At 55.8% G+C, this 26,713-nt stretch overlaps 1 protein-coding gene across 1 annotated transcript; it reads left to right on the forward strand.

Annotated features, from left to right (window-relative positions):
• The first annotated feature begins 136 nt into the window (after positions 1–136).
• Positions 137–26,067, forward strand: RASAL1 (RAS protein activator like 1). The gene is made up of 21 exons (XM_036276572.1): positions 137–291; positions 3,972–4,028; positions 6,154–6,267; positions 6,422–6,483; positions 9,080–9,209; positions 11,246–11,327; positions 11,409–11,540; positions 13,882–13,970; positions 14,471–14,588; positions 14,739–14,892; positions 15,244–15,308; positions 15,611–15,723; positions 17,537–17,729; positions 19,796–19,933; positions 20,493–20,637; positions 21,869–22,041; positions 23,136–23,273; positions 23,357–23,492; positions 24,154–24,274; positions 25,140–25,216; positions 25,465–26,067. The coding sequence occupies exons 1-21, from the start codon at positions 227–229 to the stop codon at positions 25,602–25,604; spliced, it is 2,442 nt and encodes an 813-aa protein (XP_036132465.1). The 5' UTR covers positions 137–226; the 3' UTR covers positions 25,605–26,067.
• Positions 26,068–26,713: the final 646 nt, after the last annotated feature.

Genomic DNA, 26,713 nt, shown 5'->3' on the forward strand with positions numbered 1-26,713 from the left:
GTCTGGGGGGGCGCCCTCTCCGCGGACACCGATCCTTTCTCCTCCTTCGAAAACCTCCCGCCCAGTTACCCAGGTCTCGGACAGGCGGCGCTGGGACCCCGGGACAGGGCGCCAGGCTCGCAGCTGGTGACATGTAGACTCCTTTCTGTACCCCCCTGCCGCCACCCCGTGGTCCAGCCTTGGAACCTGGGCGCCCTCTTGCCCAGAAAGTTTGGGGTTAGGCGCCATGGCCAAGATCAGCTCCCTGAATGTCCGCGTGGTGGAGGGCCGGGCGCTGCCCGCCAAGGACGTGTGAGTACTCCCGGGTGTATCGGGAGTGAGGGACGCTCGGGGCATGGGATGGGGTAGGGGTCGCCCATTCCGTGTGCCAGGAAGGGTCGGTGAAGTGGGCGGGGCGTTCCTAAGACCCTAAGACTCCGTATTGGGGCACACCTTCACGGGGCGACAGGCCCCATGCCCATCGCTGTACTGGTGGGAGGGGGCGCCCAGACTTAACAGATGCCCCGCCCTGTCCCCTCTCCCCCGCCAAGAGGGGATGACTGTTCCTGGGATGTACTAAAGGGAGTCTTCCAGAGCTTCAGCCCTGGAGATTGGAGGGTCGGATTCTGTGGGAGCTGGGAAGGGGTATGGGGTGGTGTCTCTTCCCTAGTCCAGGCAGGTGTCCGAAGTGGGGCTTCTCCAGGCTTGGGTGGGCTCCTATTAACAGAACCCTGGGGAGGAGCCCCAGAAGGCTGGGGATTCAGGGGGCCCCAGCATTCCTCTGTGTGCATCTGGGATTTCGGTTTGCAGAGTGCCACTGGATGGCCAGCTGGCCAGCCTTGGGGGAAACTGGGGTCCTTTTGCCCCAGAGCTCTGAGCTCCCCAGCCAGTAGCTCCCAGCCCAGTATGGGCCTCCGCTGGATGCTGAGTGGCTTGAAGAGCTAAACCCCTCTCTGCAGCTCCTTCCCAGCCAGGTGTGATGGGGCTGGAATCCCCTTGCCCCCCCCTCAGTACCAGTCCTTGGCTGTGCTTCCCCTGGGGCTGAGTCAGCAGTTGCCAAATAAGCAGAATGGTGGGAGGGGTCTCCCTCCTGCCTGGCCTGGAGCCCAGAAGGGGGTCTGAGGGTGTCAGCACCTGGAATAGGTATGGGATCCTTGGCAGGACATCGGCTGTTTGACCTTGAACCTGGTTCTTTCTGGGTCTCAATCTTCCATCTGTGCAATGGGAGCTCTGGACAGGGTCTTCGAGCCCTGTGCAGCCGTGAGGGTGGAGAACTGTTAGGACTTACCCCAGGGCCAAGGAAAGCAGGAACCTGAGCCTCTGCACACATTGAGGATGGGGTTTAGCTCTGCCCTAACTCCCCCTGCTGTGGGCCTCCAGCAAGGAGTATCCCGCCTTTGATTTCATGACCAGCCCCCTTCCCAACACTGCAGCTGTGTCAAGGGGGGAGCTGCTAGAGCTCCCGCCATCCTCATCAGCTAATGGAATAAACACCCCGCAGTCGATGGAGGCAGAGAGCTTACTGTGCAAATGCACCATTTGGACAAGCCCCTGCCTCCCTCTTTCTTTTCTTTTTCTCTTTTGGTTAATCCTCACCCAAGGATATTTTTTTCCATTGATTTTTTAGAGAGAGTGGAAGAGAGGGAGGGAGTGGGAGAGAGAGACACACACATTGATGGGAGAGAGACACATTGATTGGTTGCCTCCCACACCAACCGGGGCCTGGGTGGAACCTGCAACCCAGGTACGTGCCCTTGACCGGGAATCAAACCCTTGACCCTTCGGTGAGCAGGCCAGTGCTCTAACCACTGAGACGCGGCCAGGGTGCCTCCCTCTTTCAGTGGTGTCCTTTCTGGGTCCCCGAGAATGAGAGATTCTGGAACTGTTGGGGCAGTGAAGCCGGAGGAAGGGGTCTGGCGGCTGATGGAGGGCTGAGGGGGGGCCCTTCTAGAAACCAGGTTTCCATCTCAGCGTGCTCTGCCCCCCCCCCATTCCTGCTGAGGGCGTGAGGGAGCTCTCTCTGCTTCTCCTGGGGAGGGAGTTGAATCATGCCTGGTTCCCATGCCATCCCTTCTCCCCCATGTTCCTGGGCCAAGGTGAGCTCTGGGGTGGGCCACACCCAAGAGCATGGGTAGGGAGTCACTAAGCCCCAGTTGGGATCTAGCCACCCTGCCTCAGTTTCCCTAGCTGTTGGCTCCCTTCTTCAGAGGGGCTTTCTCAGAGCATGCTGGGATCTTCCCCTCTGTGGGGGCTCTTAGATAGGGTGTGTCCTCTCTCCCCTCTCCTAAGGAAAGGGTCTGGGTTCTTCCTGAAGCCTCACCAGATTTAGGGGGGTTGGACCTGGCCTCAGAGGAAGACTCGGTGACAACTTTTAGTTATTAGTATCGTGAATAATAACAGCCAGGTCTCGAGCTTAACACTTCCTATGGTCCTACTAGCATTTCCATTTTACAAATGGGGAAACCGAGGCCCAGAGGGGAAAAGTCACTTGCCTAAGGTCACGCAGCTGGGGTCTGAAAACTGACTGGTCCAATGCACAAACCAGACGGGGCAGGCATCAGCCGAGGGGCCTGCTTTCCCACGCCGAGGCGGGGCCAGGGCCGTGGGAGAGGCCAGGCTGGGAGAGACTGCGGTCCGGAGGGGTGGCCCCCTCCCGCCACCCTCGCCCCTACCTGATAGGAGCCTGATAAGGCCCCTGTGCGTCAGAGCCCTGCTGACGTGTGAGCCTGGCTCCCATGAGGGGCTGGAGGTCAGGTGGGGTCCACAGGAGGGGGCGTGTCTCCCAGCCCTTTGCTGGTGGGATCCCAGCCCACACCCGCAGTTGGGGAAACTGAGGAATGGGAGCCTGTCTTAAAGAAGCTCAGGCATAGAGAACCCAGAGAGAGAAATGAGGTGTAGGGGGTCACCCAGCCAAGGGCTTCCGGGGGGAGGAGCTGGGTGGGGAAACTGAGGCTCCTGGGGTTACTCAGCCCAGTGGGCCAGAAGAGGAAACCGAGGCCCAGAGCACTACACAGCGGGGGGTCAGAGGTGAGACTCTAGAGAGGAGCACAGGCCACTGTCCAGTCTGAGGTGTTCAGAGTTGGGGACCAGAAGGGAAATGAAGGCACTGGAGCACCCAGCAGAGGGGGCTAAGGGAAGGAGTTGAGAGAGGAAACTGAGGCACAGGGAGGGCTCAACCAGAGACAAGCTGGACTGAGCTTGGTGAAGACAGAAGGCCTGTGTGATGAGACAAGGGGCCGAGCTGGGGTGGACTGTAACAGAATGAAGGGGGATGGAGCTGGCTTTGGTTGGCGGATGGTTCATGGGTACTGCAGGGGAAGGAGCACATTTGCCCTGTTGGTTGAGTTTTGAGGTCTAGGTGCCCTGGTCTGTGCCTGCAGTGAGTCTTCTGAGGTCCATACCTGCTGAAGGCCCAGCAACCCAGGGAAATTGCATTGCAATGAAAAGCTGGAGAGGGCAACGCTCATCCCGGAGGGAGGTGTTCTGGGCCCCGGGGGAGAGTTGGGGGTTAGCCTGTGATGCCTCCCACCATGTATTGTCTTTTTTAGTTCCTCCATCTGCCCTAGGAGGTGTGTGTTAATATTATGCCCATTTATAGAGCAGAGGAGCTGAGGTCCACAGAGGGGCCAGGGTTCCACAGCCAGAGGGGGAAAGCCAGGGGGGACTCCCCAGCACGCACCCTTGACCTCTGCTTTGGGCTTCCTGGGACTGACTGAACTTTCTTGCTTTGTGCCTAATGTTCTACTTTTGTGGGTGGACACCCAGGGAGCCCAAGCGTGGTGGGTCGGGGTCGCAGCGGGTGGGCTGTGCAGCCATGGACATCTGCTGGTCCCCTGAGGTCCTGCCTCGTAGCTAGACTTGCTGTGTGACCCTGGGCAAGTCTCCTCCTCTCTCTGGGCTTCAGTTGCGCCTCTCTGTATAATGAAGGTGGACTTGGGTCCATACCCAGGACTGCCTCTCAGACCCCCTCCCCAAACCTCCTCCTTCCACAGGTCTGGGAGCAGTGACCCCTACTGCATAGTGAAAGTGGACGACGAGGTGGTGGCCAGGTGAGGAGAGGAGAGCCTGGGCCTGGGGCCAAGCGAGCAGGGCAGGGGGAGGGGAGGGGCTCCTTCTAGACCTGGGGAGTCCAGGCGCAAGAATCCACAGGGAAAGAGGAGCTGGGGAGGGTGATGCTCACCCCAGGGGTGGACCTGCGGGCCTGATGGTGGGCGCTTTGTAACCCTGGCATCAGCGCGGGACAGCTGGGGCCACCAGGTCCTCTCCCCATTCAGCCCCACTGGTCCACACCTTCCTCTTGGACTTGATGATGTCCCTGCTGGCTCCCTGGGGCTGAATCAGCGGCTGCCAGCCTGTGCCTCCCATGGTGGCCTCCCTGGGGGCGGGCACCTCACGCTTGGCTGGGCTGGCTGGTTCCGGGGCTGCATGCTGGGTGCTGCGGGCACCAGGGTGTGTGTGCGCGTGTGTGCCCAGCTGGGCCTGCTTGTGAGTGTTCATGGGGGTGTTGGAGGGCTGGTGTCCAGATGTGCATATCCCTGTGGGTGTGCAGGCTCACAGTATCCCTTTGTGTACCAGTGCGTGGTCTGTGTGCATGTGTGGATGTGTGTGCACACACATGGGCTGCCCTGTACATATGTGCGCCATTGCCTGCTTATTTGGGTACACAGGCTCCAATGTGACCACGTGAAGATGTGAGGGTGTTTGGTGTGTGAGTCTAAGCGGGGGGACTTTGGGCTGGGTCACGCTTGGTTCCCACCCCCACAGGCTGATCAAGGGACAGCTCTCAGCCCCCGCAGGCCTGAGGGGTGTGGGTGGGCGGATGGCTGAGGCCTTGGTTCCTATGGAGACAGCAGGATTCAGGATGCTGCTGGCGCTGGTACTGGTCCAGATGGCTGGGGGCAGGGAGCCCACATGGGGGAAGGTCAGCTTGCAGCACCCCGGCGGACTCCATCATTCTCTCTGTGCTCATGCTGCCCCCTTACCCCAGAACCCAGACTGATTTTCTGTGTTTCCTCAGGCTGCTGTCCCTCCCTCTCTGGGCTCTGAGGAGCATCAGGGCCTTGGGAGCCTGAGGGACTCCCAGCTGGGAAAAGGCCAGAGTAGGGGCAAGGGGGTGTATGGGAAGAAGGGTCCATCTGTTGGTGGTGCCCTGGGCTGGAGTAGAGAGGAGTGTGCATGTGTGTGTGTGTGTGTGCATGTGTGTGTGTGTGCACGTGTGTGTGTGCATGCTCATACTCTTTGCTGGGGAAGAATGTGTGAAAGGAAGGAGGATGGGAGTGGCAACCAAATTTTGCAGCCATAAATTTGGGTGTGTCTTCACTGAGCAAGTAGGTTCTTTGTAACCTGTTGGGTAAGGGGAAGGGCGTCTGCAGGAGTATTGAGGTAAAGATGTTCTATGTATGTGTCTGTTTCTGAGCTTGTCTGAGCCCCTAACCCTTCTGTGGTTCCCTCTTGTTTACTGAGGGCTCTGGCTCCTGCTGATTTAATGGTCTTCTGGCCCCTCACACTCCCTTTCCCAGCCAGCACCTTCCTGCTGCTCAAAATCACCAAGCTCTTTCTGCCTCAGGGCCTTTGCATATGCTGTTCCAGCCACTTGGAACGCTTGTCCTCCTTCTCTCTTCCCACTTTGCCCGACTAGCTCTTGCAGGGAGCCTTTCTCGATCCCTTCTGTCCCCGCTCCCAGATCCAACCAGGCACCACCGAGCTAACTACACTCACAGGACTTCCCGCTGTGGCATAAGAGCTCAGGAGAGAGCGTGGCTCTGTGGGTGCCCGGACCTTGGCATCTCCTCCTCTGGTCCCCATAACCCATATGGCTTGGCACCCAGTTGGGGTGTCAATGAAGTGAATGAATGGATGGATGGGTGGATGGATGGAATTGTGTGTGTTAGTTACTATGTTTGTGTAATTCTGTGTGTGTATCTGCTGTGTATAACTTTATGTATATACCGTTGAGTGTGTCTGTGGGTCTCTGTGTGTCTGTGTGAATGTGTCTGTTTTCTCTATGTCTGTCTACATGTGTCAGTATGTAGAAACCACATAGATGTGTCTTTCTAGAAATTTCCGAGGCTACATACATGTCTTTGTGTAGATGTGAATGTGTCTGTTTATGTCTGGTTTCCTTGGTGTATCTGTGAGAGTCTCTGTTTCAGCTCCCTGTACCCCCTTTTGTAGGACAGCAACTGTCTGGCGGAGCCTGAGCCCCTTCTGGGGGGAGGAGTACACGGTGCACCTGCCCCTGGATTTCCACCATCTGGCCTTCTATGTGCTGGATGAGGACACAGTGGGGTACGTGTGCTGGGGACCCAAGCCTGGGCATCTGAGGGGAGCTGGACACCTCAAAGCAAAGTATCCACCCGCCTCCCTAGCCCTCGGTGTCTGTCCCTCTAGAGCTGGGGCAGGGGACCCTGACTTGGACCCTCACCTGCCCGTCTTTCTACAGGCACGATGACATCATCGGCAAGATCTCGCTGAGCAGGGAGGCGATTGCAGCTGACCCCCGAGGTGGGTGCGGGGCACCGATCCTCAGCCAGGCAGAGGGAGGAGGTGTGGCCATGCCCGGAGTGGGCATTTGCAAGGACACAGCAAATGTCACAGGAAGCACAGAGCCCTCGGTGGAAAATTATTTCAGTGTTTGATGTAAACAGGATAGAAATGTGGGAGTGGAGGGATGTGGAACATCACTGGTACGACAGTGGATGAGGAGAAGCAGGCCATGTGGTCAAAGAAGGCTTCCTGGAGGAAGGGGAATGAGCTGGTCCTTCAAGGTGCTTTGGCAAAGATGCTGAGGTGCATCTCCATGGATTCTCTTCTAGGGTCAGGTCAGGTGTGGGCCAGACCAGATTCAGTTTTTGTGTGTGTTTTTTTTTTGGTATGCACCCCTAGCGGGAACTGAACCCGGGACTCTCTGGTCTGCAGGCCGACTCCAACTTCTGAGCCAAACCGGCTGGGGCCAGATAAAGTATTTTGTAGGGCTTGATTGGGGAAGGCCCTAGATGCCAGACCAGAGTCTGAATTTTTTTCTGGAGGTACTGGGGAGCCATTGATAGTCCTTGAGCAGGGCAGTGAAGAGATTGGAGCCATACTATAGAAGGATAGGCTGACAAGAGAGATGAGAAGATCTCTGTGCTGCTTTGTGGATACTGGATCACAGTGGGACAGGAGTAGATCTGGGAAATCAGTTTGAAGTCTGTGCAATAATCAAGTGAGAGAAAGCTGACAGCATCCTGGACTTGGGGGGAGGAGCGGAGACAGAGAGAGGCGCAATGGAGTTCTCACTTCCAGCAGCCTGGAGCACTACATCTTCAGAAGGGCCCTCCTGCCATCTAACAGTGAGCTCCTGAATTAGATGGGATTCCTAATACATTGTTGGATTTACTGTAAAGAAGAAAAACTCTTTAGTGTTCTCCTCCCCTCCCCCAATCGTGAGCAAAACCGAGCAGGGAGTGGTGAGCAACAGCAAGGGAATAAGGAAGGATTTCCGCGAAAGTAAATGTCAGTATCACATCCGCAGTCAACACACTAAATCTTGAGCTAGGGCAAGGCAGATGGTACTGACCCTGAAACTTCCTATTCCACTGAGACCCTTATAAAGAGGCCCAGAATAAGCCAGCACCGCTCCTCTCTAGGATAAGCATCCTCCTGTTAGGTCCCGCACAGAATGAGATCAAACACACATAAATTCACAATCAAAGGTGAGCACACACACGACGCCTAGTACATGGTAGGTGCTTAACAGATATTAGCGCCTGTGCCCTTCAGGAATTGATAGCTGGGTTAATCTGAGCCATGGGGGTCACCATGAGCAAGAGTCAGCAGAAGCAACAGCCCTCAGATTTAGACCCACAAAGACTTTAGATGTTGTAATTGTGATAAACAGCATTTTTAAAAAGAAAATACTTAAGTAAATAAAAAAATGTAATCACTAGAAAGGGCCAGCAATAACCACAGTAAATTAAAGCAATACATTAAAAAATAAATAAACAAACAGACAGACTTGAAAAAGAACCAAATCAAACTTTTCGAGATAGAAAGTATAATTGTTGAAGTTAACAACTGTGTAGGTGAGCTCAACAGCAGATCATTTGGTGCAGAGGTGAGAATTAGTGAGCTGGAAGAGCGATCTGAAGAAATTATTCAGACTTTAGCCCAGAGAAACAAGAAGAAACGTATCAAAAAGAAGTTTGGAGACAGAACATAGCTGAGAAGGTCCAACATCCATTTAATTGGAGTCCTAGAAAGAGAGAATAGAAAATAATTTGGAGAGGAAATTATATATATATATATATATATATATATATATATATATATATATGTATATATATATATATATATACACACACACACACACACACACACACACACATACATATATACTTAGGAAATGATTAAAAAAACAACACCAAAAAAAAACAAAAAACACAACAAAACCCCAAACAACCGATGACCTGGAATTTTCCAGAACTCAAGGAAGAACACGATTTTGTAAATAGGGAAAGCACAACCCGTACTAAGCAGGATAAGAAAACGTCCTTACCTAGACATGTTGGGGTACACCTACAGAGCACCAGAGGCGTAGTCCTTGCAGTTAGAGAGGAACGAGACTGTTTACTCAAGATAGATTTCTAGGCCAAAACGACGTCCCAGGAACTGCATCGGAAGCTAGAAGGCAGTGGAGCAGTTTCTCCAAAGTGCTGAGGGAAATGAGAGAGACGGAGCCAGGCCGAGATCTACTCGACTGACGCAGGCCGAGAAGGGCGAATGGCCCAGTGAAGGCACAGAGACAGGAATACCCAACATCTACGTGAGGGAGAGTATGTTGGGACTGAACGGTGAAGGGCATGGGTCCTAGAACTCGACTGTCTGCGTGCACATCTTAGCTCTGTCTCCTCCAGCTGTGGGTTCATGGGCAGAGCTCTTCCCTAGCTGAGTCTTGTTTTCCTCATCTGGAAGTGGGGATAATCACAGCACCTCCATCGGAAGGCTAACACGGATAAAGTCCATGCGATGATACGTCTTTAATGTTAATTCGGTGTTTAAGTTAACATAACGCCTAGTACACGGCAGGTGCTTAATGAATGTCGGTGCCTGTGCCCTCCAGGAATAGACAGCTGGATTAACCTGAGCCGTGTGGACCCGGATGCAGAGGTGCAAGGTGAGATCTACCTGGCCGTGCAGATGCTGGAGGATGTGCGGGGCCGCTCTCTTCGTTGCCACGTGCTCAAGGCCAGGTATGGTCATCGTGGGGGGTGGGGGGTGGTCTGAGAATGAGCAGAAATCCCCTGGTTGCCCCCAGCTGCCCTGGCCTTTTGGACTTCTCACTCCTGGGCACCTCTGAGCTCACAGCCAGCATCTCACTAGATTGCAACTTCCTGGGCTCAAAGCACAAGCAAAATACTTGTTGGGTCCCCAGCAACCAGCAACCAAAGGCCAGACACTCAGACAGATGAGTGTGGAAGTGTACTAATCAAATTGTAAGCAGAAATACCTAAATCATACTGACTTAAGCAGATTGTCTCATGTGAATGACATGTAGCTTCAGGCATGGCTGGATCCAGGTGCTCAAACAGTGACATCAGGAATCCGTAGACACAGATTCCTCAGCTGTCTTTTGTGTTAGCTTCATTCTAAGTCTCTCCTGGGCGGGGGGGGGGGGGGGGGGGGGCAAAGATGGCCCCAGTGCCTCAGCTGACAACCTAACAACCTGGCAGCTCCAACTGAAAGAAAAAAAACACTTCTATCTCTTATCATTTCCAACCAGTATTTTTGGAATAACTGTTATTGGCTCAGTCTGGGGCACATACCTGTCTCTGAGTCAATTACACTGACTCTGATTTGTCAGGTCTGAGTCACAAGCCCATTCCTGGAGTGGACGGAGGGATCAGCCCACCTAAGTTACGCGGGCTGGGAGAGAGGGAGGGGAGGTCCCATCCCAAAGAAACATCAGAAGGAAGATGGATGTAGGACCAGCAAAACCCACGAATGACTCTCCAGGGGCACCAGCTCATGGGATATCCATCTTTCCTTCCACCTCGTTATCACCCTGTATCCCCTTTCTCTCTCTCTCTCTCTCTATCTCTCTCTCCTCTCTCTGGGCTCCCCACCATTTGGCTTTCTTAAATACTTTCCCCTCTCATCTCTCACCTTGTCTTTCTGCCTTTTTTACACACCTTACTCCTCCAACCTTCACTTTTAGGCCAATTCTCGCCCAGGTTGGGGAGGATCTCTATTTCTAGTTTGCTGTGTGACTTTAAAGTTGTTTCTTGCCCTCTCTGTGCCTCTCCTACCACGTCCAGATTCCTGCCTCCAGCTGGGGATCCTTGGAGTCTGGGCGAAGGAGTACCAGAGGGGCAGGGACAGGAGAAAGAACTGAGCATGAGGCAGGGCCTCCTCCCCAGCCACAAGGCTGTACAGGATCCTTGCAACGGGAAAGGGACCGATTGCTGTCGCTTAGCAACTGGGCTGGCTCCTAGGAAACCAAAGAAGACTTTGGATGCTGAGCAGGGGTGGGAGAGGAGAAGCAGGAGGAAGCAATCAGCTCCTGGGTGGGTGGGTGGGGGGTCCTGGGATTTGGGAGACCTCAGGAAGGAGGGGGGGGTGAGACTTTTGGGTTGTCACGACAAACAGAGGCAGGGGTCTCTGCCTCCTGACTTTTCTTGGGTCCTAGCCAGGGTGTGGGCATGAGTGTTTGTTGAATGAAAACCTGAGCAGAGCTCTCACTACCTGTCAGCTGCTATGCTAAGCCCTGTACACACATCATGTCATTCACCCTTGGCCCTGTGAGGTTGGTCTGTTATTACGTGCTCCCATTTTCCAGATGAGAAGCTGGAGATAAGGGAGGTGAAGTGACTTTCCCCCGTATCACCCAGACAACAAATGGCAGAGCCAGGCTTTGAATCTTGGCATCTGGTCTCCCATCCCCGGGCTCCAAAGACACTGGGGCTCCCTTCCCCCTCCCCACTACACCTTCGTCTGCTGGGCTTTGTGATGCAGGACTTGACCTTTCTGTGCCTCAGTTTCCTCATCTGGAAAATGGGGTCATTACTAGTGCCTCCTCACTGGGCGGCATTAATCAATAGGAAGATGACTGGGTTTGGACGGGCATGGTGAGGGGTGCTCCTCGCGGGGTCCCTGCAGAGGAGTAGTTCTTTACCTTGGAAACCAGTGGCATTTGAATGGTCCACCCTGAACCCTTTTCCAAGGTCCAGCTTGGGTCTTGGTCCTTGAGGGTCCTGTGTCTCCCACTCCTGTCCTCCTCCGTCTCCAGGGACCTGGCCCCCCGAGACATCTCCGGCACGTCTGACCCGTTCGCACGAGTGTTTTGGGGCAGGCAGAGCCTGGAGACATCGGTGAGTGGTGAGGGGAGCTGGGACAGGGTGGGGCATCGAGTGCTGGGGTCCCAGCTCTCTCCTCCTCCCCTCCTCCGCCAGACCATCAAGAAGACGCGCTTCCCACACTGGGATGAGGTGCTGGAGCTGCGGGAGATGCCAGGGGCCCCATGCCCGCTGCGGGTGGAGCTCTGGGACTGGGACATGGTGGGCAAGAACGACTTCTTGGGCATGGTGAGCCCCCACCACCTCCCAGGGGGAAGGAAGGGAGGTGGGCTGAGTATCCCGGGGCTCAGACGGGTGGATGTGAAAGCTGCCTCCTCAGGTCCGGGTAATGGAGTCCTAGTGCCCCCTGTCCATTGAGGAGCGGGGCCTCTCAGAGGTGCAGGACCCAGCCCAGGGTCACGCGGTGGGCCCAGATTTGCGTTCTGAGCTGAGGGTACCCAGGATGACCGTGTGCTGGCCCTCTGCTAAATGCTTCTCCAACATAACCTCATTTACCTTCAAGGCCACCCCCGATAGGCTGGGACTATTGTCCACACTTTACAGATGGGGAAACTGAGGTTCAGAGAGGCTAAGTGGCTTTCCCATGGTCACATGATTAAGAAATGGCAGCACCAGAATTTGAACGCTGGTCTCTCTCTCTTCAGAATCTAAGCCCTTCACTCCTATTCCTGGATCATCTGGGGTCAAGGTCTTTCTCTTAGAACCTCAATTTCCCCATCTGTACAATGGGTGGGATTGGCCCTGGCCAGTTTGGCTCAGCAGTTAGAGCATCAGCCCGAGAACCAGAGAGTCCCGGGTTCGGTTCCCGCTAAGGGCACGTACCTCGGTTGCAGTTTGTCCCCAGCCCCGGTTGGGGTCGTGTGGGTGGCAACCACTTGATGTGTCTCTCTCACATTGATGTTTCTCTCTCTCTCTCTCTCTTCCTCCCTCTCTCCCTCCCATTCTATCTGAAGATAAATACAAAAATGTCCTCAAGTGAGGATAAAAAAAAAAAAGTCAATAAAACAATGGGTGTGATTATTCCTGCCTCTCAATAGTAGTGGAGGTATATCAGGGCTGACAGTTCTTTTTTTTGTATGACTTTATTTATTTACTTTTTTCTTTATTGATTTAGAGACAGAGGAAGGGAGAGGGAGAGAGATAGAAACATCAATGAGAGAGAACATTGATTGGCCGCCTCCTGCATGCCCCTCACTGGGGATCAGGCCCACAGCCTGGCATGTGCCCTGATTGGGAATCGAACTGGCGACCTCTTGGTGCATGGGTTGATGCTCAACCACTGAGTCACACTGGCTGGGCTGGGCTGACAGTTTTGTGGGGTTTTTTTTTATCCTCCCCCAAGGACATTTTTCCATTTTTTGTTCAGATAGAATGGGAGGGAGAGAGAGAGAGAGAGAAACATCGACGTGAAGGGGACACGTCAAGTGGCTGCCTCCCGCACATCCCAAGCAGGGCCAGGGACAAACTGCAACCGAGGTATGTGCCCCTTAGCGGGAACCGAACCTGGGTCTCTCCGGACCACAGGCCAACGCTTTAACTGCTGAGCCAAACCGGCCAGGGCTGGGCTGACAGTTGTTAAAAGGAGGCAAGATTAGAGCAGATAAGAGGGAGGCCTGGTTACACAATGCTAGCAGCGCCTGATATGGGTCAAGATGGTTATCACGTGACCTAGCAATTCCCCTCCTGGGCCTGTACCCAAGAGAAATGAAAATACACATGTCCACACAAAAACTTGTACATGAATGCTCCTAGCAGCATTGTTTATAGTAGCCAAAGTGGAACCAAATATCTATCAACAGTGAATGAGTAAACAAAGGTGATGTAGCCATAAATGGAATGCCATTCAGCCATAAAAAGAAACAAAGTAGCAATACCTGCTACAATCGGATGAGTCTTGGAAACAATACATTAAATGAAAGAAGCCAGTCCAAAACCCAAAAACAAAAACAAAAAACCCCACACATATGATGTGATCTCATTTATGTGAGATGTCTAGAATTGGTGAATATATCTCTGAAGACGAGATTAGTGGTTGCCAGGGCTGTGGGATGGGGAGCAACAGCTTTTGGAGGGCCTCACAGAAAGGTTCTGAAATTAGTGATGTTAACACAGTCTGAATATACTAAAAACCATTCAATGATAAACTTTAAACAGATGAATTGTTTGGAATGCAAATTATATCTCTATAAAGTTATTTTGAAAGAGGGGGTAGGGCTCAGGGGTCTGGACTGTCTTTAAGCCTTGTGATAGATGCAACTGTGTCCCCGAACAGAGTGGAAAATATACCCAGTCTGACATGCTGTTTCTAGCAGCTGTGTGATGTTGGGCAAGTCACTCCACCTCTCTGAGCCTCAGTTTCCTCAAATAAATGTCCCTGGAAGCCCTCAGTGCCCTGGCGGGACTAGTCATTTGGGAATGGGGGAGGGAATGTCACTGCTGTTGAGAGGGAGGAAGAGGGGGCCCCTGGCAGGCTATGCCACCCCTTCTTGGGTGGGTAGTCTGAGCTCTTCTTCCAGGGCCAGGTGGGGTGGGGTGGGGCTCAGCTGAGGCTGTGTGTGTCCTCCCCCAGGTGGAGTTCCCCCCAAAGGTCCTGCAGCAGAACCCACCCAACGGCTGGTTCCGTCTCCTGCCCTTTCCTGGAGCTGAGGAGGATTCTGGGTAAATGAGGGGCCGAGGGAGGAGACCAGGCTGGAACCATGTTGGGTACCATCTTCAGCCTGTGGTGGATGCCCATGTCAGCCCACGAGCGATCACCATGTCACCTTGTTCATTCACTTAACACATGTTTGAATGTCTCACAACTGTGTTTATATATGTCCACATGCATTCACCTTACACCCATCCACTGGTGAACATCTCAGTTCACACTTGCTGATGTGTGTTCAGAACCCTGGGTCTGTCTACACTGTCCATTCCTGTGTACCTGTTCATGCTGGCCACCCTGCTTACTGTCTGCCCCTGTCCGTTTAGACCTGTCGATGTCGGTTCCCATCAGTTTAGACTTGGCCACACCTGTTCACACCTGTTCACACCTGCCCACGCTCACCTTGCTTTGCAAACATGCCTGCTCCTTGCCTGTGCTCACACCTGCCCACGTTGGCTCTCCACACCTGTCCACACGTACCCCATACACCCATGCCTGTGCTCTGCCCGGCCAGGGGGAACCTGGGTGCCCTGCGGCTGAAGGTGCGCCTCATGGAGGACCGTGTCCTGCCCTCGCGGTGCTACCAGCCCCTCCGGGAGCTGCTCATGGAGTCTGTGCTGGGGCCGGCCGAGGTGGGTGTCAGACAAGCAGTTCCACCAGGCGTGGGGACGACCTGGCTCCTGGCTCCCGTGTTGCAGGGGACCCATCTGGGCTCTTCTGCTTTGGAGGCCAGGGTCCGGGGCTAGGGTCCGGGGCTACCTCTCCCGCCTCCTCCTTCACAGGAGGATGTTTCCAGCCCCCTGGCTGTGCTGGAGGAGCTGACCTTGGGGGACTGCCGCCAGGACCTTGCCACCAAGCTGGTGAAGCTCTTTCTTGGCCAGGGTCTGGCTGGGCCTTTGCTGGACTATCTCACCCGGCGGGAGTTGGCACGGACCAGTGAGTTGCCTGCATGACCCCCCAGACATCACTCCTCAAGGAGGAGTCTGCAGAGGGTCTTCGGGGGAGTACAGGGCGCTCAGGCAGAGGACAGGGGCTCGTGTGCACACGCGCGCGCGCAGAGCGTTCTCCGTGCCGTGCTTCCCAGCAAGCTGGTTTTTGTTACTCTTGAGCTGTGTGACCTTAGGCAGATCACTTAACCACCCTGGGCCTCTGTACTGTGAATGGAGCTGATGTTGCAGGTGTTCTCGATTCCTGAGGCTGGAAAAATCCTGACCTTCACCTTGGGTGGGTGGGGTGAGGTGGATCAGCCCCCCAAAACCCAGAAAACATGTCCTTCTGCCCTCCCAGCTGACCCCAACACCCTCTTCCGTTCTAACTCCCTGGCATCCAAGTCAATGGAACAGTTCATGAAGGTGAGTAGGCAAGGCCTGGTGGGGCCGGCGGCAGCTTCCTCAAGGGGACCCCCTTCCCAGCGTTTACCTGGACCCCAGAGCTTGGCTGGCTTCAGGTGGCAGTGGGTAGCTGAGCTGGGGTGCTGGTGGGGAGTGCCTGACCTCTCACCTGAGTGGCACTCAGGGTCATGCCCCCACCCCAGCTCTTGAGCATGCGTTGGCCTCGCTCTGAACCTCTCCCTGCATGGTGCCCCTGCCCCTACCTCACGGGCACACCTGGCCTCACCCTCAGCCCCGCCCCGTGTGGTGCCCCCTGCCCCCAGCTCGTGGGCATGCCCTACCTGCACGAGGTCCTGAAGCCGGCGATTAACCGCGTCTTCGAAGAGAAGAAGTACATCGAGCTGGACCCAAGCAAGATGGACCTGGGCCGCACCAAGTGAGCAGAGCTGGGGGTGGGCCCTGACCCCTGGTGCCGCCTGCCACCCCCTCAGGAGCCCAGTGTCCCCTGTGGGCACCTCTGCCCTCTAGCGTAGAGGCTCCGGGCAGGACCCGGAAATCTGAGCCCCCCAGTTCAAGCCACAGCTGCCACCGCTGATGCGAAGCCACGGCACCCCGTGGGGCTGCGAGAACGAACTGAGTTCCACGCGCAGGCCCAGCGCTAAGCTATGCTCCCTGAGTCCTCGGTGCTCCTTATTGGCGGCCGAGGCCCTCGGGGGCGGGCCCTGCGTGCACCTGCGTGCACCTGCGTGCAGAGGTGGGGTCTGGAGCGCGCGATGAGATTGGGGGAAGCAGGGCAGTGGCCGGGGGTCATTCCACGCCTCCGTGGGCTCCTCTCCTCCTTCCAGGACCCTTCGCCACTCCACCCAGGGTGCGCGGGCTTGTTCCCTCCAGGCCGTGAAGGCTGGCTGCTGGGCATCCACTGGGGACTCTGGCGGGCCGGGAGAGGGCCTTACCTTTATTTTGGGCCCTGCCCAGCAGGTGCTGCCCACACCTTCTGATAACCCTGGAGACAGGCATCAGGACCCCTTTTGCCAGACAAGGGAACAGCCTCAGACAGGGGAGGTCACCTGCCTAGGGCTGCACAGTTGGGAAGAAATTGCATTGCAGGGATTTGAACCCAGGCCTTGAGCACGAGGGCAGGGTCCCTCTGTGAAATCCCAAGGCAGAGGTTTTTCCCAGTGCATCTGGCAAGCAATGAGCAGGGGCATCCGGGACCTGGGCAGTGCAGGGTAGTAGCCAGATCCCAGTGGGCAGTCCTGAGTTCTAATCTCAGCTCTGCCCCCTATTTGCAAGGTGACCTCTCTGAGCCTCAGCTGCCTCATCTGTTAAATGGGGACCATTGGGCTACGTAGTCCATCAGGTTGCCGTCAGGATTAAATGCTAGTGCCAGAGACGTTAGTTCAGGGCTTAGCTTCTTGGGTCCAGGACACAGTGGGGCCGAGAACCCCCGGCCTGGCTTCTGTGGGGCTCGCAGTCTGAGCGTGTGCAATCGGAGCCTTACTCTGGGTGGGACAAGTCAGGGAGGAACAGGATGATGGCAAATAAGAAAGTGCTGCCCCAAAGCCCACTCACTGGAACAGCTGTTGAGCACCTACTGTGTGCTGCGTACTGGCCGGACACCGATTTCACAGCAGAGGACAAATGGACACAGTCCCTCTTCTGCGAGGAGACAGATCATAAACGAAAGGAGCAGCTTCTTGGACAGGATCAGTGGAATGCAGGAATACGGGGGCGGGGGGGTCCTGGGAGTGCCAGGAGCAGGGGCGGGGCTTGCGGTATTCCATAGGGTGGTCACAGGACAGCTTCACAGAGAAGGGGACATTTAAGCAAACTCTTGAAGGAGGTGAGGGAGAGAGTCATGTGCAGGAGAGTGTTCCAGGCAGGGGGAACAGCAAGTGCAAAGGCCCTGGGGTGGAAGCGTGTGTCTGGCATGTCCATGCTGAAAATGCCCTTGGTACCAGGGTCTGTGATGATGTGCAATGGGGGAGGGGTGGCCTCTTTGAAGAGGTGACATTTAAGCTGGATGTGGGGGCAAGGAGTCCCAGGCAGAGGGACCAGCACATACAAAGGCTTTTAGACCAGAATGAGCTGCCCGTGTTTAAGCAGAAGCAAGGAGAGGCTGGGAATGGAGGGAGAGATGTTGCGGAGGGGGGATGGGGAGGTGGGGGCTGTCTGAGCAGGTGGGGGTGGTGCAGGGTTAGAGGGGGCAGGGGCCAGGCTCTGAGACAACCGCTCTGCTTGGTCCCCAGGAGGATCTCCTTCAAGGGCACGCCCTCGGAGGAGCATGTGCGGGAGACCAGCCTGGGGCTGCTGACGGGCTACCTGGGGCCCATCGTGGATGTTATTGTGGGCTCTGCGGGCCGCTGCCCAGCTGCCATGCGCCTGGCCTTCAAGCAGCTGCATCTGCGGGTGGAGGAGCGCTTCCCACAGGCGCAGCACAAGGTGGGTCGGGCTCCCACGGGGCAGCTGGGGAGACAGGCTGGGGAGGGCAGGAGCTTGTCCAGGGTCACACGGACAGGCAGGGCAGCGGTGGGACAGAAGCTAGGCTGTCATGCTCAAGTACTCTGTGTCCTGGCCGAAGTGGGGACAACATTCTTGGCAGAGTCTGGAGCCCACAGGGGGTGGTGATAATAATAACAACAACCACAGTAATAGTAGCAGCAGTATATGCAGCCTTAACCACGGGCCAGACCTTAGGCATACATGTTACCTCATCTAGTCCTCACAGCCACACCGGGTTGTTCCATTTTACAGGGGAGGAAACTGAGGCCCAGGGGGAATGAGCCTTGGCCAAGGCCTCCGGATTCCCAGCTGGGGTCTCTCCTTTCTCCCCATTAGCCCCCGCTGAGGAGGGGCCTCCAAACTGGGACCCGGCTTGATTTTGCCCCCATTGCTGGGCTCACCCAGCTGCTAGCAGAGGTGGACGTGGGGACACAGGGGCAAGGGAGCAGAGGCCAGCTCCCCACACAGTCTGGCTCTTGTGGGTGGAGCCAATATTGGTGACACCCAAGTCTCCCCCGTTCTCGGCCCACACGACTGGCTGGGGTCGGGGGGCCCCTTTCTCTGCATCTCTGACACCTGTTCCTCCTCCTCAAGAAAGGAGGAAGTCATGGGCTGGTCTAGGCTAAAATTACCCTTGAACATGGCAGGTGAGGGGTGGTGACCTTGGGGCAGTTCAGGGTTCCAGATGAGTGGGGTGGGGGCAGAGAACTCTCTCTGGGCAGCTCCAGGTACCCAGCCCCCGGCAGGGCTCACAGCCGACACAGGGGTGGCGCAGGGAGTGGGCACCCACCAGGGAGGGTATTGTCTCCCACGAATACAGCCCCTAAATAAACACCGGAGGACATTCTCAGGCTAAATATAGCCCAGCGAGTATGAGACGGGGTGGCCTGGGGGGAGCCAGTTGCACCCAGGATGGATACACACCCCCTGAGTCCCCTGGGCTGGTGCTGGGGAACTAACTAGCCTTACCTGCAGGTGGCCAGGCCTGGGTCTCGCGTAGACGGTCCCGCACTTTACAGTCTGCACAGGGCAGAGGCTGGGGCTGGGGGTGCACACGGGACAGGCCCTGGAGCCAGCCCAACTGGGTGCCCTCTTCAGCCTCCGGTTCCTCTTCTAGACAAAGGAGGTAATAGTTTCGACCCCCGGGATGTTTGAAGATGAGATGTGGTAGTTCAGGCTTAGCTCCTGACTGGGTGAGTGTGGTGGAGAGCCGAGTTCAGATCCCGCCTGGACTCCATCCTGGCTCTGCCACTTACAGCTGTGAGGCCTTGGGCAAGTGACCTGCCCTCTCTGGGCGTCAGTGGCTTCCTCTGTAAAATGGAGATCTGATCCCTCCTGGATGAGTACTAAATAAACAAGTGTATGGAGAAGTATTTGGCCTGTTGCTATTCATTATCATAAATCGTAGACCTGGCTTTAAAAAAGAATTGTTTTTTTATCCTCACCCCGAGGACATTTTTCCATTTTTGTTCAGATAGAGAGAGAGAGAGAGAGAGAGAGAGAGAAACATCGATGTGAAAGGGACACATCGAGTGGCTGCCTCCCACACGACCCCAACCAGGCCTGGGGACGAATCGCAACCAAGAATCGAACCCATGACTCATTGGTCCACAGGCCAACGCTCTAACCGCTGAGCCAAACCGGCCAGGTCTAGACCTGGCTTTTAATCCTGCCTCCTTTACTCATCAGCTGTGTGACCTTGGACACGTCCGTTGACATCTCTGAGCTTCTGCTTCCTCCTCTGTCAACGGGGATAATGATGGAGTTTCTTTCATAGGACCATGGCCTTAGCAGACTCTGAGGATGTTTGGCTAAAACTGCTGGTGCAGTATTGGTATTATTACTTCATTTTCCAGATGGAAACACTGAGGCCCCAAGAAGAAAAGCCTCTTTGGCAGACCAGGATGGCCTCCTGACCCACCTCCCATTCCGCTTCCTCTGGCACCATAAAGTCTACAGTCCTTGCTGCCTCAGTTTCCCCTCTCACCCGCTGCTTTTCTCGGCAGGACGTGAAGTACCTGGCCATCAGTGGCTTCCTCTTCCTGCGATTCTTCGCACCTGCCGTGCTCACCCCGAAGCTGTTCGACCTCCGGGACCAGCACGCAGATCCCCAGACCAGCCGCTCGCTGCTGCTGCTTGCCAAGGTGCCAGCCGCCGAGGCCCCCGTCCTGGGTGCTCTGAGCCGGGGGAAAATGTGGTAGGAACAGAGTGGGGAGGCCAAACCTACAGGAGACCCGGATGAGACCCAGAGAAACCTGTCTGAACACCGCGGTCAGCGTCCATCCCGGGTGTGAAGGCATCATTATACTCTCCGATTTCCTCTTTTGAAACAAAGACCCTACTCTCCCCAGGAGGAAAGTGGGAAGCAGGCTAGTAGTCATTTACACCTTAGTATTAATTAATCCTTTGCAAAGTGGCCACATTTTGAGGTTCTGATGGGATCCAGAGTGTGCATGATAGGATCAGGCAGTCCTGGGTGGGGGGACCTGGGCTGGGGGGTGGACAGAATAGTAAGAGCCCTAGGGGTACATATTTGTTCACAGGGAGGGACAGCTATTGCCCAGAGCAGGTGCTGCTATGGGTTTTCCCCTTTCTTTGAATACTGATTTGGGAGCCAGGACTCTGGGACTCTGTTCTGGGTTCACAGAGGGCCGTCCCCCTGCAGTGACCATGGCCCTGGCTTCCCCTGCTTCTGTGCTCCAGGCTGTGCAGAGCATCGGAAACTTGGGCCAGCAGCTGGGCCAGGGCAAGGAGCTGTGGATGGCCCCCCTGCACCCCTTCCTGCTGCAGAGCATCTCACGTGTGCGAGACTTCCTGGACCAGCTGGTGGACGTGGATGGGGAGGAGGGTGAGTTCCTGTGGCTCTGTCATGTTTAGCTTGTCACTCCCCTAGACCCTTGGGACCTGCCCCACCCCTAGTAAGGAGTATGCTCGTCATCAGCCAGTCACTCAACTAACATTTCCTGGCACCTGCTGCGCCGGTCCAGCCACTGTGGAGATGTGGGTGGGGGTGGTGGCCTGGTGTTCACGCAGTCGGCACGTATCTAGTAAGTGCCTACTGTGCAATAGGCACTGTTCCACGTGCTGGGGGAACCGCGGTGAATTGGACAGAGTCAGAAGAAACTCCTGCTCTCGTGGGAGTTTTATTCTAGTGGAGACAGCAGGCTGTACATAAGATGAGCTAGCAAATCATGGTGTGTTAGGAAGTGCTAAGGAGAAAAACTAAGGGAGAGAAGGAACTGCTGGGGGGGGGAGGCAAACTTTCAGATAGGGTGGCCAGAAGTGGTCTCACGAGAGTGAAATTAAAACCCTGAAAGAGGCCCTGGCCAGTTTGGCTCATGGTTGGAGCATCGGCCTGTGGTCCAGAGAGTCCCAGGTTCAGTTCCTACTAGGGGCACGTACCAAGAAAGAAAGAAAGAAAAAAAACCTTGAAAGAGGACAGAGCAAGCCATGAGGATCCTGGGGAAGAGTGTTCCAGGCCGGGAACAGCCTGTGCAAAGGTCCTGAGGTGGGGACAGAGAGCACCAATGAGGAGGCCAGTGAAGAAGAGTGAATGAGGGGGAGTGAAGGAGAGGTGAGGGGGCCAGATTGTGTGGGGCTTTGTAGGTAGTGGGAAGGGTTTTGGAGTGAAATGCAGCCACAGGACAGTTTTAAGCAGAGTTGGGGTTGAGTCTATATCACAATGTAGGACCCAGGTTATGACATAGTTGGGTCCAAGTCACACAGGTGCAACCTGTTGAAAGGCGGAGCCCTGGCTGTGGCGGGAGGGCCCCCTGTGGTGCTGGGGAGGAGCCTGTGTCTGGACTCCCAGAGAGTGGCTGGATCGCAGGCATTCCCTGGACCGATTCCATGAGGCATGGCTCCCCCTGCTGGCTGCTTGCGCCACTGCCTGCGGATCCCTCAGTATGAGGGATCAAAGCCAACTTTGTGCTCCTGGCCAAGCCATCAATGGACTCATCCTCCTGAGATGACTTCTACGGAACAGAGACTCATGGTCATCCGTGAGGCCCTGGGCATGCTGCCAGGGCACGTTGAGCCTGGACAGGAAGGGTTCACTGTCCCCCCTCCCCATTTCCCAGAGGCTGGAGGCCCAGCCAGGGCCCTGGTCCCGCCCTCCGTGACCGTTCGAGAAGGCTACCTGCTGAAGCGCAAGGAGGATCCCGCTGGTCTGGCCACACGCTTTGCCTTCAAGAAGCGTTACTTCTGGCTCAGTGGGGAGACCCTCTCCTACTCCAAGAGTCCTGAGTGGCAGGTGGGCCTTCAGTCCACGGGGGAAGGGTTTCTCGTGGTGGCCCCCTCATAGAGTGGCCTTTTTGCACTCAAGGGGACACTGAGGCCCAGGGTGGGGCAAGGACTTGCCCAAGGCCCCACAGAAACTTGGCAAGTTCCAATTCTCAGGCCAGGCTCTGCTCACACCCTTGGGCCCATGTGGGCCCAGGCCAGGGACAGGCATACACCTAAACACACTCACCATCAAATGTCCTTCAGAATGTCCCCTCGGAGTGGCCCACACATACCCTCCCAGATGTGGCCACACAGTGCAAGGCCGATGCTCCATCACCCTCAGCAATTCCCAGCCAGGTCTGTGCCCACAGACCACAGAGACGTACATAAAATGGGATCTGCTCACTAAGAGGTGCGTGCCTGGCTGTTAGGCACACACAGCTGGGCATTTGTTCACTCCCTCATTTATCCATCAAACGTTTATCGAGTGCCTGCGACGCACCGTGCAGTGTTCTAGGCGTTGCAGAGTAAACCAGACGCAATCCCTGCTCACACGGGCTGCCATTCAAGTCCAGCACAGAGAGATACACGCAGGGATCCACCCACTTCTGTGTACACACCATAAATAATCACAGCCGAAGTATTTCTGCTTTGTCAGCAGAGGTAGGTTCTCCAGGGCATCTACCTGGGTTCCAATTCTGGCTCTGCCAGATGAGTGACCTCGGGAGGGTCATCCATCCTCTTGTGCCTCAGTTTCCCTCACCTTCAAATTGGGAAGAATAGACCCAGCCTCAGAAATTTGTTGGGATGATGAAGAAGTTGATACATGTGAAGGGCTTAGAACCACATCCCAAGTGCCATGTCTGGTGACGATGATGATGATGATGATGATGGTGATGGTGGTGATGGTGGTGGTGGAAGCTGATGCCCAGAGAAGTTGTCACTTAGTGTTGGGGCAGGACTTGGGGACTCAGGGAACAGCTGAATGGACATGCACACTGATCACGGATAGGCGGGGTGCCCGGGGGGCACCATGTGACGCACACACCCAGAGGAAAGCTGTCCCGTGCTCCGCGTGGCTGGAGCTCCCAGCCCACCCTGCAGGGACAATCCTCTCCCCAGATGCGCTCCTCCATTCCTGTGTCGCACATCCGCGCCGTGGAGCGTGTGGACGAGGGCGCCTTCCAGCTGCCCCACGTGATGCAGGTGGTGACGCAGGACGGCTCGGGGACGCTGCACACCACTTACCTCCAGTGCAAGGTGAGGCACCGCAAGGTGGGGGGCGGAGGGTGTACCTTGAGTCCCATCGCACCCCTGACCGTCCCCTCCCCCACTCCCTGCAGAATGTGAACGATCTCAACCAATGGCTGTCGGCCCTGCGCAAGGCCAGCGCCCCCAACCCGGACAAGCTGGCCACCTGCCACCCTGGTGCCTTCCGCAGCGCGCGCTGGACCTGCTGCCTCCAGGCGGAGCGCTCAGGTGAGGGGGCGGGGTAGACACAGGCTCCTCCCTCCCCACCTGTTAATCCGCTGCCTGGGCTGGCTGTGGGACCTTGAGGAAGTTACCTAACCTCTCTGTGCCTCAGTCTCCTCAAGTGTGAAATGGAGTTGATCACAGTACCCACCTCCCAGGGCTTTGTGAGGATTCAGCGTGAGGCATGCGCCAGGCATTAGGCTTGCTCTCGAGGAAGACAAGCGAATAGCCAGGCAATTGTAATGCAGCCTCCTAAGTGCCAAGGTGAGGCTTCTGAGACTCCAGAGAATGCCTCTGACCTGCCCCAGGGTAGGAGATCAAGGAGGGCTTTCTGGAGGAGGTGCTGCTTAGATGTGGCCCGAGAAGAGTAGGTGGATTCAGGGGTGGGGTAAGGACATACTTTGCAAGCAGAGCAAACATGGGAGCACAGGCCGGTGTTGGGGACAGAGGGGGCAGAAGGATGGGAAGGGCTCAGTGTGGCTGGCGCCTGGACTGGGAGGGGGCTGCAGAGAGGCGGGGCCACGGCTCCGCGGCGATGGTGGGGCAGTGGGCCTGACGGAGGTAGTAGGCTTGCAGAGTGATTTTAGAGGCAGAAGGGACAGGGCTTGGCAACAGCCCACCATGGGGGCTTTTGGAAGGGGCTACTGATGACACTGCGCCCCCTCAGCTGCTGGTTGCAGCCACACACACTCGGCTGTCACCCTGGGAGACTGGAGTGACCCACTGGATCCCGACGCTGAGACCCAGATGGTATATCGGCAGCTGCTCCTGGGACGGGACCAGCTCAGGTGGGTGCCCCTCTCATCCCACTGCACCCCCTATGAGCAGATGGGCCCGCCACCCACTGTGGCCTCCCCTGTTCATGTAGCCGTTCTTCCCAGGCGCGTCAGCTGAGGTCGGGGCAGGGAGGGGCAAGCTCAAGGTGAGGACGGGGACGCATCCTCGGGCAGGCCCGAGCACAGAACTGCATCTTAGCATCTTTAAATACCTGGGACTCCAGACACGGGCACAGACCTTGGATGTGTCCCTCCCCTTCCTGGTCTCAGGAACACTGTTATTCAGTGACAGAGATGTGTTCCAACTCACTACAGAGTGGGTTCTGAAGCTGGCCTGCGGGGGTTCGAATCCTGGCCTGGCCACTTGTTGGCTGTGTGATCGTGGGCAAGTTGCTTACCTTCTCCGTACTTGAGTTTCCTCATTTGGAAACGAGGGTTAGTAGTAGTACCTACCTCATGGGGTTGACCTGAGCATCAAATGAGCTGACACAAGTGAAGCACTGTGTAGGTACCTGGCCACACAGTTATCTTTCAAAAAATGGTAACTTTTATGATGCTGCTCAACCTTAGGCAAGTTACTTTACCTCTCTGTGCCTCAGTAATCATCAGTATAATGGAGCTAATAGTGAGTGCCCCCCTCAGATAAGTGTGTGTGTGTGTGTGTGTGTGTGTGTGTGTGATAATCGAATGAGTGAATCCATGTGACGGGCCGAGAATAGTGTCTAGGACTCTATAAATGTTGGCTGTGATGAGGACGTTGGTGGTGCTGATTAGTCAGAACCTATAATATCTCCTGCAACCAGCCGAGAATCACTAGGGTAGAGAGTAAAACTGGGAATCAGGGATCAGCCTTGTCTTTCTCCCTCTCAACTTCTAGGATAAAATTCCTGGAGGATTTCAACATGGATACAAGTCCGGAGGCAGACACAGGGAAGGACTTCAGTGCCCCGGAAGGTAAGGGTTAAGTTAAGGAGGTCCCCTTCCTTTGCCCTCTCCACACCTTCCACGACTTGCCACGTACACCCCTGTGTCCTCCGAGTCACTGTCCTGTTTCCAGTTCACCAGCGGCCCGGGGCTGGGTGTGTGGGTTCTGATAATGTTGAGGATTCTCAAGGCACAAGGCAAATCTAGAGCCGAGACCACTGGGTGTGGGTTGTGGCAGCCGCCCTGGCCTGGCTAAGCCCCTGTGGCCCTCCTCCCAGGGGCCTGTCCTGATGCCCTGGTCGGGCAGAGAGCAGCAGCTGCCCGCCTGCTGGACGTCCTCGAAGACCTGGATCACGCCCACGAGGAGTTCCAGCAGCAGGAGCAGCGGAAAATGGTCTGGGCTCCCCTTGGGCCCTGAGGAAATGCCACCGCCAGCCCAGGAGGAAGAATAAGGAGCCAGTGGGCCTCTCTCGGTGTGCCCTGGCCCAGGATCTCCTTGTGGCTGTCCTCGTTGATGCTGTGGTTTGGAGGCTTCTGGAGATCTCCTAGTCCCGTGTGCTCTGAGCCCAAACCCTGGAGCATGGAAGCAGGGACCAGCCTTGCACTGAATGAGTCTCACTCTCTGGGCGGAAGCAGACCTGAGTGGCTGGGATAAGGAACCTGACTCATTTGGCTCAGCCTGAGGTCTCTGCTTCACTGGACTGGCCTCTACCCACATCAGCGAGGCTAGCCTGACCTTGAGCTGCTGGATACAGCTGTACCTGAATCCCTGATGCCCATGTGGTCTTGTTGCCCCCAGACAAGCACTAAACCGGCTCAGTCTTTCCTGTCTACATGTCTGCCAATCACTATAACCTCACTGACCCTCTTGAACCCTGCCCGTGGCTGATGGTCCTCATCACAAGCTTCCACAATCAGGTGCCCTCAGAAAGAGTAGATGGAGACCCCAATGTGCAGGACTCAGACAGACGCTTGGAGTCTGGGAGACCTTGGGCCGGGCTCCTTCCCCCTCTTTGAGCCTCAGATTACCCTGCATAAAATGAGGGAGTGACTTAGATGTGTGGTTTTCAAATTGGGTCCCATAGAGGTAGCTCAGGAGCCAGGGAGGAGTTTCTCAGACTGGCCCAAAGCCCCTCCCCGCTTGGGGTGGAAATGCAGATCCCTGAGCTCCACCCTGATCTACATCAAAATTGGAAGGAGTGAGGGGTAGGAGGAGTCAGGATGCTTAACAAGTTCCTCAGGTGGTGTGGGTGAACGTGATTTAAGGATCACGGGGCTGGGCGATTTTATGTATTAGGGTTGGGGGTGAAAGTCTGTTTGAGAATGAATCACAGGGGATACTATGTTTGGAAACACCCAAAGAACAGAACTGGAAGGGCCTCCAAGGACTCGTTTTTTGCGTTTGTGTGACTCTAGGGTGGGATAGAAACCAAACCTACCTGACTGGGGAGAAGGTGGACCAGGATGCAGCGCTATCCCACGAGTGACCAGCAGAGGTCGCTTGGAGCCGCAGCATCCACAACAGCC

Source organism: Molossus molossus, unplaced genomic scaffold (genome assembly GCF_014108415.1).
Source record: "Molossus molossus isolate mMolMol1 unplaced genomic scaffold, mMolMol1.p scaffold_m16_p_22, whole genome shotgun sequence".
In the NCBI taxonomy this organism is placed as follows: domain Eukaryota; kingdom Metazoa; phylum Chordata; class Mammalia; order Chiroptera; family Molossidae; genus Molossus; species Molossus molossus.

Excerpts from the sequence above, each read along its gene's own strand:
- RASAL1 (XM_036276572.1), top strand. The coding sequence starts at position 227 with ATGGCCAAGATCAGCTCCCTGAATGTCCGCGTGGTGGAGGGCCGGGCG. Across the intron at positions 22,042-23,135 it reads CCAAGAGTCCTGAGTGGCAG|ATGCGCTCCTCCATTCCTGT; the intron begins GTGGGCCTTCAG and ends TCCTCTCCCCAG. Across the intron at positions 23,274-23,356 it reads CCACTTACCTCCAGTGCAAG|AATGTGAACGATCTCAACCA; the intron begins GTGAGGCACCGC and ends CACTCCCTGCAG.